Genomic DNA, 14,788 nt, shown 5'->3' on the forward strand with positions numbered 1-14,788 from the left:
CCTCCTTGCAGCCTCCCACCAATACATTCCAGAATTCCACCCCTGCTCCAACGCCTGTTTCTACGCGGGCAAAGACATCGAACCGCTACAGCCCTGAGTCGCAGTCACAGTCCGTCCACCATCAACGGCCAGGTGCTAGAGTATCACCTGAAAATCTCTCCGACAAGTCCAGGGGAAGGTAATGTTTGTAATCAGTTCAACCCCAAATTTAATTAATGCCCAAGTAAGGTGTTTGCAAAAAGTAGCATGATAATATTTAGATTGGGGTGAGAGCTGTCCTTTAATCTTTTTTTAGATGCTTCAAGGCAATATGTGTCTTGTACTGTTTTTGACAATTGCTTGGACACCTAACACAGTTTATAACCGTATTTCCTTCACTGCTGATGCTTAATTCCTAATCATTAGAAGAGTTAAGGTGTTTAATCATTTAGAACTAATCAGGATCATTATGGATAATTCAAAGTCATGTTTTTGATATCACAAAGAATATTAAAGCATATAAGATATATAACTTGAATGCATAGATATAAGATATAAATTGAAGATATAAAGATATAAGATATAATTTATAAGATAGAAATTGAATGCAATTACATGCACTAAGAGTACTTATCTGTCTCTGAACTATGAATGTAGACCTGGAAAATCTCCAGAGAGAAGTCATGTCTCTTCAGAGCCCTATGAGCCAATCTCGCCACCTCAGGTTCCAGCTGTACACGAGAAACAGGACAATGTTCTACTGCTTTCCCAAAGAACTGAGCCTACTGAACAGAGGTATGTGTAAAACTGAATTTTAAAAACATTATTCTGGATCTTGGCTGCAAACAGTATCTAATCTCTGAAGTGGAGCTGTATGTTCTAATGGCAAAAATAATAGTTTAAGCGCTCTTCCTCTGGTACTGCAGGCAAGTCGTTTAATTGCTGTTGATCCTTTTACAGTAGCATTCAAAACTTTCTAGTTGAGAGATGCTTTGGGGGGCCTGAGTGAAACCTCATATGTTCATGTTCTGTCTTAGGTTTCTTGTTGCAAGCAGCATATTTAATGTCATATCTGACTCAAAACATTATAACAAAACCCCTTATAGGTTTTACCAAATTGAAGTGTTTGTGGGAAAAGGTCTTCTCTCTCTCTTTAATTTTTTTTTAAATAAATTATTCAGGCTTGTCCTGCCTGCTCAGCGCCCTGGATATTGTCCAGCTGCCTGGTAAAGTGTGGAGGAACCCAGGCTTCCAGCACTCGTGACTCTGGAGTAGCTTGTCACATTAAATGCCACTAAGCTAAGGGGCTTTATTTCCAGCAGGTGGGACGGTGGGGTATCAAGAGGTCCATACATCCCTGTTTCCCAGGGTTACTTGTCAGTCTGCCAGATCTGCAACACAAGACTACGCAGGATCCCTGGCAGACTGCATCGGTGCTGGTTCTCCAAATGTCTGGCAGCTGCACACTGAAATGGATGCTTCTGTCACTTGCCCAGCTCCCCGCTGCAGAAGGAATAGCAGCCAGCACACCCACCGTGTACTTTTTTAAAGTGGTTTAACAATTAATTGGAAATAAATTTTAGCTTGAACAAAACTTAATTGTTTAGAAATACATTCTCCTTCTAGAATAGAGACAAAAAGTGACAATTTGAGAACTGGACTCTTAAGAAGTGTCTGGTGAGAATTATTCAAAGCTCATGCTGGTGAAACTTTTTAATTTTTGGTCTGCAGTTGTAGGCAGGGTTCTTGCAGTCCCTGATTGGTATTAGCTAGATGGCAAGAAACTTTCAAGAACGTGACAGAGGGAATTGCTCTTTTTGAAATTTTAAAAACTTTGGTTCTAGGAAAGCTAGAGTCTTTTTTAGTTTGTTTTTAGATTTTTTTTTAATTTAGTTTTCTTGAAATTGAAAGCTGATTTGCCACCTTTCTTCTTAAATAAGCTCAAGTATTCTAGGCACCACAGTGAATATCACTTACAGTTGATCATTTTTGTTTTTTTTGAAACCGTACAGTCTGTTCCTGACTCTGGTATTAAACAGGTGCATAGCTTAGATTCTCACCTGAATTTTTTTTATGCATTGGGGTTTTTTGTGTTGTTAAATTCTGTAATTGGAATACTGGTACTCTTATCTTTATAAACAGCTTAAAAATATCCATATTTTAAGACACAACGATAAAATGCATGTCTTTTTAGTTTGATGTCTACTTCAGCAATTTTTGTACCTTAATATGACAGAAATTATGAACAGAAAGTGTGCCAGCTACTATGAATGTAAGATTGATAAGGTGTGTGAAATACTGACTACGGATCCTGGTCTGAATTTGTGCCATAGAACAAAGGTGGCTAATTGGCAGCCCTCGAGCCAAATCCCAGATCATATGGCTATTTTTATCTGCTTTCCAAGAATGCCCGAAAGAGCTTATTTGTTTGGACCATATGTGACAGGGTGGGTTAGCAAAGTAAGAAGAAATATGTCCTTTCTGATGGCATACTGGGGACAAAAGTGAGAGGAGGATTAAAAGGGTTGGAAATCTGTAGGGAGGTGGGAGCAGCCAGGATGAGTATTTAGGCTTTTAGCTTAAATGTTTAGTGACGTACTAATTTTCAGTGAAAATTTTATCCAGCCTGCAGGTTGCAGGGCAGAAACAGAGATGCCTGAGGTGATTCATGTGAGCACTGTCTCTGTACCATTCTTCAGCACAGACTATAACATTGTCACTTTTTCTGTGAGCTATCATATCTTTAGCCATTTCTTGGATAAAGCAGATGTCTCTTGTCTAGTCCCCAGGCAACAGGCTGAGGGAAAAATAGCCTTAATGTGTATGAAAGTTGGCTGTTTCTGCCTGGCTGCTTTTAGAAAAATTGAAATGTATACCTTGAAAAATGTGCTCTCTTTGACACATGTTGGTCTTGGCAGGACTGACTCTCGCTCTCCGGGTAGTATGAGCTACCTGCCTTCGTTTTTCACCAAACTTGAGAACACTTCACCAATGGTGAAATCCAAGAAACAGGAGATATTTCGAAAGCTGAACTCATCTGGTGGAGGTGACTCTGACATGGGTATGCAGAACTTGCCTTTTCACTGTACTTTTCCAAATTAAGCTTTATGTGACTGCCATTCACAAATGTCCTAACCTAAGTATGTTTCAAAAAACATATGAATGAACATAAATGTATGAAAATAAAAACATATATTATTTATAACTGAACAACTGGAAGATTGTTAGATTGGTTTTTTTGCTGGTCTGTATAGGACTTTGTCACACATAAGCTTTTTGACCTTTGAGAGGTGGAAATGGCTTCTGAAAACTGGGAAAAGCACATAATAAAAAAATATTAGATACTTGTTGAAACCTGAAATTATTCTATTTGCTTTGTGTCTGTAGTTTGCTTCATTTCAATATTAACTATTACGTATTTTCTTTTTGGAAAAGTGTCTTGCAAACTTAAGACTTTATTTTTTTGACCTTTATGATTATGACTGTTGAAATGACATACTTTGAATACTTCGTTATAGTTTCAGTAATGGACACTTACATGGTGGAATATGATACTAGAACTGTATTTTGTTTTTTCTCTTACGAAACTTCAACATAAATTTGCAGCAAAATTGAGTAGCAAGAGTTTAAGCTATTTGTGACCTCAATACCTAATAGAAGGTATTTCTTTGAGAGTGAATACTCTTGCACTAAGCAGCAAATTAATTTCACAGAATTTAAATTCACTTTAGTGAAGCGTATTTTGTATGCTGCTCTGTTTTATTGACAAAATGAGTACTTTTACATGGATCTGGATGTCCACAGATTTTCTAGTAATGTGATTGGGGCTGAGTCACTAGCATTTTATTTCTGCATGTCAGAGGCATGTCTTTTTCTGAGATAACATACTGCAACCCTTATTGATGCAGCTATCTGTTTTATTGGGTCCGTATTGTGTGCACAATAGATTTTGCTCTGAATGTATATGTGTTTGGCACGCGAACACATTTTCCATTGTTACCAGTAATCTTTTCATTTACTTATTGAATTCACTGTTATGGTTGAAAATTTTTTATTCTCTAATTGTTCTGGACAAAATATGGGTAATGGGTTTTTGTAGCCACTCCAAAGTTGTCACTGAATTTTTGAATACATACAAATACTCTGAGTTTCATAAGTTAAAATATGTAAGCCAATCAAATGCAGCTTTGCATTTTAAAGTTACATAGAAGATTGTGAAAACTCAAAAAGTCAGTCTGCTTCCTGAAGTAACATCTTCAAAGGAAGGCTAGCCATGACTACGTAAGTACTTACTGTACCCCCATATAGATTCATTTTCCCGAGAAGACTTAGACACACGTTCATCTTAGAATGCCGGGAAAGTCAAAACAGAACATTGAAATAGGTCAAAGTAATTATATCGTATACATTAGAACTCTTGTAGTGATCTTCAGTACTGGAAAACTCATTTACATATTGTGTTTTAATTGCAGCAGCTGCTCAGCCAGGAACTGAAATATTCAATTTGCCAGCAGTCACTACCTCGGGTAAGTTCTTTCAGTAGAAGAAATAATGCAAGTTTCAGAGAAGGTAAACTGATACAGTATCTTTCATTTATGTGCTTTGGAAGTCCAGTAAATGAGGAAGATGATGTAAAATTAAAAGAGTAATATACTCCATGAAGAAAATGTTTTCTGTATCATAGGGAAAAACAAAATGACCAAAGGAAATTTCAGAAAATATTTAAATGGGAACTTAGGCAAGAATGTTTTATTTTTGTGTGCTTTGCAAATCTTACACCAAGGCAGAAATTGTGAAATTTTTTAGTGTCTCACTTAAACAGAATTTAAATACAGAGCAGTTAAACAAAAGTTGAACTTAGTTCATCAAATATAGTATACTCTGTTAATTGGCATATTTAAAATACTTGTTTTTTTACAATAAATTTTAAAAAACAACTTTGAGAAGAGAAAATTGAACGCAAGCCATACGTTACTATGCTAAAGAGGCACGTGAGGCAGAGCACTGAACTGAAGTATGGGAGATAAGAACTACTAAATCTGAAACTGAATAGTACCACAGATTGCCTTTACATGATTTTGGCTAGTCACTGCCCCTTTTGATATAGTGCTTTTGTGTTTTAAATGGAGAAAATACTGATTTCCATCCATTTAGACAGAAGGTCAAGCTTTTGGAATAAGTATTTGCCACATATTATGCTTTATAAAACAAATCAGTGTGTTCCATTAATATGAGTAGTATTCTTTTAGTCTCATCTCTTGCAACTGAGGAATAGCTGCAGATTTTACTTAATATGCTATCCCAATCAGCATGCTCAGCTTCCTTTGCCTTTATTTTGCCCCTGCCCCCCCCCCCTTTTTTTTTAAGCACATAAAACAGCCTCTTGCAGAGTCTGACGTTTAGTGGCACTACTGGTGTAGCTCTTCCATATTTGCTGGCATGTCTAACTTATAGCTGCTGTGAGCTGCTTTGGAGCATGTAGCTTTGCATTAAAAAACTCATCTTTGGTTTTTTGTTTTTTCATCTTTCTGCCTCTCTAAAACCTTCTCCCATATCCCTTTGTGATTTCTCTGAGATGTGTTTTTTGCCTCCCCTTCCACCTTTCCTTGTATGTTTTCTTTTATCTCCCAGGTGCAGTCAGTTCTAGGGGTCATTCCTTTGCAGATCCTGCCAGTAATCTGGGTCTGGAAGACATTATTAGGAAAGCATTGATGGGAAACTTTGATGACAAGAGCGAGGATCATGGAGTTGTACTGCCACAGGCTATTGGGGTAGCACCTGGCAGTTCCACCGCCGCAGTATCAGCAAATAATGAGACACGCAGGGAAGAAGCTAATCCATCACCAAATTCAGGTGAGGTATTACAGCTCCTACGTATTTCATGGTCTTGAACAAAAATAAGTGAAGGGTATGAATAAATTCAGTGTCACTGAAAGTAAGTATCTGTCCTCTGGAAGTGGTACAGATGATGTTTCTGTTCCCTCTGATCCTTCTGACTTTCAAAATGGTGCTGGTGACTTCAGGAGCATTAGCCAATATTTCTTGCAGAATGACAGCACTGATGGAATGGGGAAGAGGTAAGGGGTGTAGCTGTTACCTGCAACATCCCAGATGCAGGTGTGTTACTCTACCTGTAAGGAACACTAGACAGTGGGAACTAACTTGAACTGAAAACAGCCCCCTTCCTAAAAAGGGAAATATAACTCCATCATGGTAAAAATAGGGATTTGCTAGCAAGTGCGTTTAGAGGACTAACCTCTACAATCATTCATTGTAGTAAATCAGCATTCCAGAAGGCACCAATTTAAAACTCCTATTTGCTACTAAGTGATAGTTTGTAACTACAGAGGCTAAAGTTCAGTGTAACCTCTTTGGAAAATCTGTCCCTTCTATTTCCAGGAGGGGGAGTCAGCAAGCAGAAGCTAATTGGCAAGTCAAATAGTAGAAAGTCTAAGTCTCCGATTCCTGGACAGGGATATTTAGGAACTGAAAGACCTTCCTCTGTCTCATCTGTACATTCAGAAGGAGACTATCACAGACAGACTCCAGTGTGGGCCTGGGAAGATAGACCCTCATCAACAGGTGAGAAATGGGGGTTTTCTTTCAAACTAACAAACTACATGAGATATTTATTGAAGGGACAGATGTGGACATACTATAACACTGCTACATGGGTCAAAAGATCACAGCAAATAGATCTGTGATATAAGGACTTTTCTGAAACAGATGTTGTTTTCTGCTAGATGTCACAACCAAGGCAGACCATTTGGGGTTTATTATTGGTTTAACATATAGATCTCTTATAACCTGTTAGAATGGCTCATGTTTTTGACTTGGAGAAACTCTCTTTAATTCAGGGTCAACACAGTTCCCTTACAACCCGTTGACGATGCGGATGCTGAGCAGTACGCCGCCAACATCAATTGCATGTGCCCCACCGTCCATGAGCCAAGCAACCACTCACCAACAGAACAGGATATGGGAGCGAGAACCTGCACCACTGCTTTCAGCACAATATGAGACTCTGTCTGACAGTGATGACTGAACTATGCAGTTTTTTTTTTTTTAATTTGCGGGTCAAAAGAAAAATCTATTTTTGACTTGTGCCCAGAGAGACTTTCCAAGAGAGCAAGGGCCACACAATGAAGAATTAATGGAGAGTCCGTTAAATGCCTTCTGCACAGGCTGTGTGTTGGAGGATTTTGATCGAAGAGGTTGACTTACTAAAGATAAATATGTAAAGAGTTTTTAAAAATGTGGACTATTCCTGTTCTACATCTATTTGTAAAGAAAACCATAATGTCTTTAAATCATTCTTCTGTAAATAGAGAGTACTTTTTGCAGTGTTTTTTCCCTTGCTATAGTATCTGGTGTACTTATGTTCAAATCATTGCCTAAACTTTGGGGGTCATTTTGTAATTTTTTTTTAAGCATTTTCTCCAGTGTAGAGTACTCTTCATAAACCTAGCCCCCCCTACCAGCCCAGCCTAACCTAACCATAACCCTAGCCTCCCAACCAGCCTAGTTCATTTCCCATTTAATGCCATGCCACTTCTTGCAGGCATTGTGCTTTTATATAATTTTTTTTCTTAGACACATTTTCTCAGTGGTGTACAAGCTCTTGTGAAAATGTTGATTTTTAAGACTGACCCCTTAATGAATTCTGTACATTAACATAGTCCAGTTTGCTGGAATAAGATGGTATATTTCTTTGAATTTTAAATTTTGCCACATTGTAAATTTTCAGTGCAGTTGGTTTTATTTAGCAACACTGCAGAAATATTATTGCATGGGTATGTTATGGTTCATTTTAAAAAGGATAAAAACACAAAAAGAACAGCTTCTGGAGGCATACCTCACTGTTATGCACACTGGGAATTTTAACTGTGCCCCAAAAGACTTAGTGTCTTCTGTTTCTGCATTGTATGCAGTTGAAACAGGCTACTAAATTTTACTGTCATATTTAACCACAACAAATGGCTTATCTGAACAGAGGCTCTGGGTGGGTTGATAAATCCTTTAAGAAGAAAAATCTCTACATCCTGAGTTTAAATAAAACAAAATGCTTTTATAGAATAATTGAACAACACATGAGTCAACTACTTGGCTTCTGTTACAACTAGTTTGAATAGGTACTGTGATTTTTACCTTCAGTCTAATTTTAAAGTCTTTATGTAAAAATTATTTTAAAGCATGTGTCCCCATCTCAATCCCCATCCCTATAAGCAAGTTTTTGGTGGAAGTCCATACGAATGCTTGGCTTTAACTCCTGAAGTGTGCAATACTTGTTAGGGTGAGATTTTTTTTAATTGTATATGGTACTAGAAGAGAGTCTCTCTCTCTCTAATCATTCATCTATCAATGCCTGCTATGATATGCTTACAGCTCATGTATACATGCATCTGATTAGTGATATCACCAGGTCTTTTGACATCCATCTTCAAGAGCCTCTTATTTTTTGCTGCATTGTCCTCAGGAAAGTGAATTTAAATCTTCTGGGGTAGAAGTACTGATTTACAAATAGCACTGACAGGGGGTGGGGAGGGAGCTTTGTTGATACCAAACTGCTTTTGCATCTCATTGAACACAGTCTTTGCCTTGGGAAGTTATTTGCCAGTCAAAATATTTCATATTTATCACTGTATTTGCAATTCATGATGTGGAAGATAAAACATTGTAGCTGTGTAACCTTGAGTCCATATAAGCTCTACATCTCATGGAAGGACTGTAATGGTTAATTACAAACAGGAAGCAGTACAGAGTTACTTATCAGTAGTAAATTTACTTTGAGTACTTTAGAAAAAAGATCCTGTTTGCCCTAAGTGTGGGGAAGAGAAGTTGCAAGGAAACTTATTTGAAAACTTGATAGTGTGTTGCAAATACAGAATTATTGTGCTACTTTTTTTAAACATAGCATCAGAGTCTTAATCTCCTTGCAGTCTTTCTCAAAGACTTTCTCACTCTCTGCTCCTTTAACCCTTCTGGCTAAAACTAGTGAATTCTTCATCCTGTTTATAGACCTGTGCCCTTATTTTAATCCCCCTCCCCCCAGCAACAAATACTGGAAAATAAGTTCATCTGCCCTTTTCTGTGGATTTAAATTTGTAGCAGAGAGCTGAATTCCATTCTATAACTCACTTGTTCTCATTTTCTTAGTATAACAACAAATACAACATGGAAGAGGTATGTACAGGCAAAAGCCTTTGCTAACTGTACAGTAAGCAGAGCATGGTCATTGCAAAGCTTACGCAATGTATATTCCTTTTATTGCTGCTGCAGCAGCGAGATATCCAAAGTAGGATAGTCACTTCCCCTAAACCATAGCTTGAGTGGCATTTGCACCTAAGATGTTGCTGCTTTTCTTGTTTGTGATCCAAGTTTTAACTTCTCCAATGTAAAAACCTCTCCAGAGCCTAAGGTTTATCACAATTCCAGTAGCCTTCAAAGATGGAATTACATCTGACCTGTTTCAAACAGGAAGGTGTTCATAAATCATGTTTACAAAATGTAGTTTACTACAGATTTTTAACTGATTTCTGATCAGCGCTTTCATAATGCTTTCATCTTGGTATGTTTCGTGATTCTGATATGAAATCATTTAAGACTTGAAAAACCCATGCATCATAACTCAACTTTTTTTCCACACAATGTCTTCAGTAGACAGTGACTTCTGGATTCAGACCAATCAATAAAGGGGATCAGTTCTCCATTTGCTCTTCCTGTGTCTCCCTCTTGTTTTGCAGCATCAAGCTATGTTCATGAGAACAAGCGCAATGCTTCCCTTAGGGGGTGCTGCAGGGTTCCCAGTTAACATTACTGCTGTATCTAAGGTCTGGCACTTAAAAAAAAACAAAAAAACCCCCACACACTCTAAAAAGGCTTGGCTGTAATGAATTAGGGCCTTCCTTGTTGGTACAAGTTGCCTTTAACATACATATTTTTACTTCCTAGCTTGCAGAGAACAGACCACTATGTGACAATGAGTTTTCAGCTTCAATGAACCTCAACTCTAGAAAACCTCCATCCACCTCTTCTTAGCTCAAAATTAAGCAAAGCTGAAGCTGCTAATGCTACTGTAAGTAAACTTAATGGTGATGCAATTAGCATTAAGTCATACCAAACAGATGAAGCCCTCTTTCAAATGAGAAGATAAAATGATGCTTGCTTAGTGACAGATTTGATAACTTCTGGTTCAATTACCCTTTGTCTTTAACGTTACACTTTCCTGCAGGGCAAAACTGAAAGGCTGTTGTATAAGCAGGCTGTTGATGCTAAATGCAGGTGAAGACGTTACTTACTGACAGTTTGTGACATACCATCTTTTGCAGCCGGAAGCCTCAGCATTCTAGCAATGGCAGATGGTGACCTACCCAAGAAAGGAGGAAAGCTTTGGCATTTAGTACACCCTGGCTGGGGTAAGGTAACAGTGTTTTATTTCTGACAGAGCAGTTCTGTTTTGGTAACAGTCTGATCCCTCCTGAGAGGACATGTTCTATCTTTAGATGCCAAAATGTTTTAAAGACAAACACTTGATCTTCAGGCAACCTGTTTGAGAAGAACATGGAACTAGAGCTCTGTTGTAGTACAGATACACTCTGGGAATTGATCTATTGAAGTAATACACAAAGAACTGTAGCACTTAGTGAGTATATCCTGTTATACCAGCCACCACATAAAGAGTAACACAATTCCAGCCTTAGTTTGGATCTAAATTCCTTAGATTTTAGATTAAGCCAATTATATCTAATGGTAGGGTGTACCATTTTTCATGACTTGGCTTTATAGTTTTGAAACTCAGTTTTGAAACTCAATAGTTTCATGAACAGTCATGAGTAGCAAATGAAAAACTTGCTGCAAGTATCAGTTCCAGGCTAGAGTTCCATTGTGCTGTCAGTCAAGACTAAGTTTATTCACTAGCACAGAGGCTCACTTTAACCATAGACTACACCACAAATTTAAATTCACATACAGTAAAGATTTCACAATTTTATTTTGGGCTAAATAGTTAGGCAGTAGCAGCATTTCTTGTTAAGTAGTCTAAGTTCCTCACTGCTGCTTCCCCTGAGAATTGCACCAAACTTGTCCCAGCCTGCTGGTACTGACCCACCCTTGCTGCTGTCAGCCACTTCAAGCTTGGACTCTTTGGCCAAACTCATTTGGAGCCCTTTCTCCTCTTGGCGAGCTCAGCTAGTTCTTCCTGGATGTGCTGGACAGAAGCAATATCTCCCTTCTGTTCTGCCTGCTTCAGAGCTTCTTTGTACACTTGCTTTGCTTGCAGAAAGTCCTCTGTAGCAAGAGGAAAGGTTGCATGGCTAGCCAGTTACATCACCATTTTTCAGAGTACCCTTCTGAAGCTGCCCACACAAAGAAATACTGGAACACTTCAGGAACTAGGGAAGTTCAGAAAGTATTCAACACAGGGTGTCACCTATGAAAGCTAGACAGCAGCTGTAATGACAGGACAAGGTGCTGCTTCAGTATTAAGATCTCATTTAAACAAACATGTCTCAAGCAGTACACTCAGTCCTTTTGGAACTGGCTACTGCATATATAGTCCTCTGGGACAGGACAAGGGAAACTAGATCTCCTGGCAACCTTCTGGCTGAGTCAGATGCACCTGTATTGCACTTATGCTAGAAAGGATCCTTCAGCAGCTGAATTCAGTTTAAATACAATACTGTTTGCCTACACCAGGTCAGCAGACCTACTGCTTCAACTAAAAATAGTAACAGCAAAAACAACTCTAGAATTCAAGTCTGCGATACAGGAATCTGCAGTCAGCACATACACAATGCATTGGGCTGGATGTTTAGTTACCTTTGTGCATCAGAATTGCTGCCAGGTTATTCAGCACCATGTGCTCCTCAGGGTGTTGCGTTTCCTTTGCCAGGTCAGCTGCCCTCCTCACATAGGAGTATGCCTCATCATAGCGCCCCTGAGCATCCAGTACAGTTGCTAAGTCATTCAGCAGGACCACAGTCTGCAGCAGGACAGAAAAGGAAGCCTCAGAGCAGGACTCACTGAAGCCTGGGGTAATGGGAGCACTACATTTACACCACTGTCACACTAGTAAAAGTAGTATTTCCAAAAAAGCTTTAGGTAAGAAAGTACCTTATATATCAGCATGCTACATGCTCATTCTGCCCAGCAGGTAAACAACCAATTTAGTACTGCATATGTTCAGTGCCATCACTTGCTTTTAATGCTACCTTAGTTTTCTATGAGATCAGTTAGCCTTTCTTCTCCTACTAGTCCAACTACTGCTCTACACTTCACCTGTGGATGAGTCTCTCCCTGAACATCACTTGATATCTGCAGAGCCTTCTCATACATTTTTTGGGCCACTGGGAGCTGGTTAATGCTTAGGAGATACCGAGCATAGCCGTCTAGGCTCATCCCCAGCAAGAGACGGGTGTTGGCTTTTTCTTCAGCTGTGGATAGAAAGAAAAGAGTGAAAGTGATCACTTCTACAAGACCAAGCACAAGCCTACATCCTGCATGCATAGGAAACTCAAGCAGTGTGAAGACTGTGGATTGACAGGAAGATGGTGCTTAGGCAACATGGAAAGCAGCAGCAAGGACACAGAAATAGGGGAAAGACAATAAGAAGTCTTTGGCAGGCAAGGCAGCACCACCCACAAGCACTCAAGAAAGTTCCACCTGGTAAGACATCCTCAGGCAAGTCCTTTTGCTTGGCAATCTTCTCCTCTAAGGTCAGGATGCAGAACTCATAGCCAGCCAGGGCTAATTTGTGCCTGCAAAGTGCAATGGCTTAGCAAAGCAAGGCTCCCTCCATCCCTGAACAGAGAGATGTTAGGACCTTTGTTTCCTCATCCTAGATGGCCTGTAAGACAACCCCTTCCTTCAACACTCCCTCCCTGATCATGGCCTGGTCCTACTCCTGACCAAGGGCAAAGGGATCCAAGAGGTGGAGAGGACTCTTCCTCCCACGCCCTCCCCTCCCCCCCAAAAATAAAGGCCAGCTAAGGCCACCCATACCAATGCTCTATCCCCTGTAAAAATGAAGTTGTTTCCAGCACAGGCCAGGCACCAACTGCCTTCACAAGCTTCACTCCTGAATGCATGTCTTGTGAGGTGTGGATTTAAGGCTAGAGAGCTATGTCCTCTATAGCTGCCTACTTCTGCCTTGAGCCGGGCAGGTTGTAACAGCAGTCACTGTGCTATGTGACAAGAGCAGAAAAAGATCATGGCTGTGGTAAGCTTTACATTCATGATACCTTGTCAAATCTAAGCTTCCTTGGGCACCCTCTTCTTTGAAGCAAAAGCTTCTGCTTGACTACCACTGCGAAGCTGAGATTAAAGATGCCTTTAGTAGGGAACTCACTGTTTCTGAGCAGCATAGATACTGGCCAGCTTGAGGGACATCTCAAGGATTGCATTGTCATCCTGCCAGAAGCAGACACAATGTAACTGTTATTCTTCTTGCAACTGCACAATAGAACCATTAGTTTGTCAGAGACCAAGTTTAGATTTTGAAAATGCCCATTCTGTTGTCTCTAGAGCTGCCATCCATTAAATCAAGTTTCTGAGAAGTAGGCAAGCTCATTACCATACTGCCAGTTTCCAGTAGGAGGTATTACATGGCACAAGGCAGAACCACAGCTTGTGGAAGAGCATTAATAATCACCTTTCCTAAGCAAGAAACAGACTACAGAATGGTACACCACACTTAACACTTCCAGCTGAAAGCCTCTAGCAAAAGAGCATACCTCCTTGGTGTCCCCAGCAAGCATGTAGCTCATAGTTGCTTTGTAGAGCTTTTCTGCCTGAAACGAGAAGTTTGAGGAGAATACTGAGGCACAGTGGCACTTAAAAGAAAGGCTCTCTACCCTTTACAGAGGCAGACTACTGTGGGAAGCCCATTTAACACAGTTTGTGGGATTTGCCTTGTATATCAAGGCCAGTCTGTAGTCAGAACTGAAAGATGAGCCAGAGCCCAGTGCTAGTGCCAGCCAGCAGGATCCTTTTGATTTCTAGTTTAAGACTCCTATCTCAGCTGCGAGTTTAACACATCTGTGTCTTTTCAGTGCTTTGCTATGCTGTCCTTGTGCCAGTTCTCTAAACACTCCACTGTGGCATTTGACAGCAAAACACACTCCTTTCCCTTGCTCACCACGCCGGAGCTCAAAACCCAACCGTGAAAGCAATAACCGGTCACCATTTTTCTTGGGATTCCAGCTCCAAAGCAGCCTGTTTTGCCTCAGACTGTGAGATTCCTGCCTCACAACGCTCCACACGAGCCAGTCGCGGCATGCAGCGTGAGGGCAGACCTTTGAGATCTCGGACAAGAGCTGCACAAGGGCGTCAGCCTCTGAAAATTCAGAAGGGGGAAGAGAGAGAGGAAAAAGCAAGCAAGAGGAGTCACTCACATTGTCCAGCTGTCCCTGCATGAGGGCCACGTTTGCCATCTGCAAGAGAAGGACAGCGCTGAAGCGCCCCGAACGGCTCCCTCCGCGCGGCCCCCCGCCGCCCGCCGCCCTACCATGCTGTAGGTGTAGGCGATCGCCTTCCCGTCGCCGGCCTGGTGCGAGAGCCGCAGCGCCTGGTGCAGGGTCCGCTCGGCCTCCCCCAGCTCCCCCTTCATGACGCTGAGCTGCGGCGAGAGGAGAAAGCCCGGGGGTCGGCGCGGCCGCCGCCGGGGCGAGCCCGCCGCCATTACGCGGCCGCGGCGGCGCCTCACCTTGGCCCTCTTCAGCAGCAGGATAATGGCGTCCTCGGCGTCCTCCTCGGCGCCCCTGCGGAACAGCGAGAGGGCTGCGGGGCCGCCGTGAGCGCTGCCCGCCGCGCC

The 14,788-nt window shown here is 40.9% G+C and overlaps 2 protein-coding genes and 1 long non-coding RNA gene across 6 annotated transcripts in view; 2 read left to right on the plus strand and 1 right to left on the minus strand.

Moving 5' to 3' along the window:
* The window catches only part of NCOR1 (nuclear receptor corepressor 1), a 76,552-nt gene extending 66,855 nt beyond the window's left edge, over positions 1–9,697 (plus strand). The window contains exons 42-48 of the mRNA XM_026055153.1: positions 1–178; positions 637–774; positions 2,898–3,040; positions 4,452–4,505; positions 5,611–5,832; positions 6,379–6,561; positions 6,837–9,697. The exon at positions 1–178 is cut by the window's left edge and continues 25 nt beyond it. Of these exons, the coding sequence (XP_025910938.1) occupies positions 1–178; positions 637–774; positions 2,898–3,040; positions 4,452–4,505; positions 5,611–5,832; positions 6,379–6,561; positions 6,837–7,024 (1,106 nt within the window). The 3' untranslated portion in view covers positions 7,025–9,697. The remainder of the gene's footprint in view (positions 179–636; positions 775–2,897; positions 3,041–4,451; positions 4,506–5,610; positions 5,833–6,378; positions 6,562–6,836) is intronic.
* Positions 9,698–9,817: 120 nt separating this feature from the next.
* Positions 9,818–12,318, plus strand: LOC112960664. Its single transcript, XR_003251812.1, has 3 exons — positions 9,818–10,054; positions 10,308–10,394; positions 12,232–12,318. It is a non-coding gene; the product is annotated as an uncharacterized LOC112960664 (long non-coding RNA).
* On the minus strand, positions 10,429–14,774 carry TTC19 (tetratricopeptide repeat domain 19). 4 transcript variants are annotated; one of them, XM_026055158.1, is made up of 9 exons: positions 14,681–14,774; positions 14,483–14,593; positions 14,370–14,408; positions 13,710–13,766; positions 13,325–13,386; positions 12,640–12,734; positions 12,256–12,410; positions 11,797–11,959; positions 10,429–11,265 (listed from the first exon to the last, which is right to left on the minus strand). In XM_026055158.1, the coding sequence occupies exons 2-9, from the start codon at positions 14,582–14,584 to the stop codon at positions 11,132–11,134; spliced, it is 807 nt and encodes a 268-aa protein (XP_025910943.1). In that variant the 5' UTR covers positions 14,585–14,593; positions 14,681–14,774; the 3' UTR covers positions 10,429–11,131. The 4 variants fall into 4 exon arrangements, with proteins under 4 accessions (XP_025910943.1, XP_025910942.1, XP_025910941.1 ...); XM_026055157.1 differs by having other exon boundaries at positions 14,483–14,774; XM_026055155.1 differs by lacking the exon at positions 10,429–11,265 and adding an exon at positions 11,272–11,427 and having other exon boundaries at positions 14,483–14,753.
* Between the last annotated feature and the right edge of the window lie 14 nt (positions 14,775–14,788).

Source organism: Apteryx rowi, unplaced genomic scaffold (assembly GCF_003343035.1).
Source record: "Apteryx rowi isolate R43461 unplaced genomic scaffold, aptRow1 scaffold_99, whole genome shotgun sequence".
Lineage (NCBI taxonomy): Eukaryota > Metazoa > Chordata > Aves > Apterygiformes > Apterygidae > Apteryx > Apteryx rowi.

Excerpts from the sequence above, each read along its gene's own strand:
- TTC19 (XM_026055157.1), bottom strand. The coding sequence starts at position 14,656 with ATGGCGGCGGGCTCGCCCCGGCGGCGGCCGCGCCGACCCCCGGGCTTT. Across the intron at positions 12,411-12,639 it reads GCCTGAGGATGTCTTACCAG|CTGAAGAAAAAGCCAACACC; the intron begins GTGGAACTTTCT and ends TTCTATCCACAG. Across the intron at positions 11,960-12,255 it reads AGGGAGAGACTCATCCACAG|ACTGTGGTCCTGCTGAATGA; the intron begins GTGAAGTGTAGA and ends GTCCTGCTGCAG.